The 712-nt window shown below is 46.3% G+C and overlaps 1 protein-coding gene across 1 annotated transcript; it reads right to left on the bottom strand.

Moving 5' to 3' along the window:
• Positions 1–5: 5 nt before the first annotated feature.
• Positions 6–707, bottom strand: LOC147820169 (uncharacterized; the record flags this gene model as incomplete). The annotated part of the gene is made up of 1 exon (XM_087175158.1): positions 6–707. A coding segment is annotated over one exon (702 nt), but the record flags the coding sequence as incomplete, so codon positions are not given.
• Between the last annotated feature and the right edge of the window lie 5 nt (positions 708–712).

Raw genomic sequence — 712 nt, 5'->3', positions numbered from 1 at the left:
TGGATTCTCATGTGTCTGCTGACATCTCCACTATATCTAAAACATTTTTTACAGATGGAGCAGCTGAAAGGTTTTTCTCCGGTGTGAAGTCTCATGTGACTAATTGAGTTTCCCTTTTGAGAAAATCTTTTACCGCAAAAGGAGCAACTAAATGGTTTCTCTCCTGTGTGAATTCTCATGTGTGCATTCAGATGGGGCTTGCGGCCAAATCTTTGGCCACACTCAGAGCAGCTGAATGATCTCTCTACAGTATTACAGTTAAAATCCATGACAGTGACGTCATTATTTTTCAGAGAATCTAAACCGGACTGAGATTCCCAATCGCCATCACTAACTTCAGTATCTGAAGAGTCTGAAGCCTTGTAATCAGTATCTGGTTGTAAACAGCTGTCTGGATCTGAGTTCCTGGCTGGTTCTGGTCCTCCAGAGTCCTCTTCACCAGCTTCTGTTTTCATCTGTTCAATTCTCCTGTTCTCCTCAGTCTGACTCTGATGAAGCTGTGAGGACTGAGCTTTCTCTCCATCATCATCATCATCTTCACACTTCACAGGGACAGGAGCGAATGTGAACTTGGTGATATCAGCCTCCTCCAGTCCTTGAAGCTGCTCTCCCTCCTGACTGGTCCAGAGTTCCTCCTGTTCCTCTTTGATGTGTGGGGGCTCTGGGTCCTCCTGGTCCTCCTGGTCCAGACTGGAGCTCCACTCCTGCTGCT

Source organism: Seriola lalandi, unplaced genomic scaffold, assembly GCF_002814215.2.
Source record: "Seriola lalandi dorsalis isolate HSWRI2012SDOR001 ecotype SW California unplaced genomic scaffold, Sedor1 jcf7180001981638, whole genome shotgun sequence".
NCBI lineage: Eukaryota > Metazoa > Chordata > Actinopteri > Carangiformes > Carangidae > Seriola > Seriola lalandi.
Note: the sequence above shows the minus strand (reverse complement) of the source record. Positions and strands in the feature narration are given on the sequence as shown.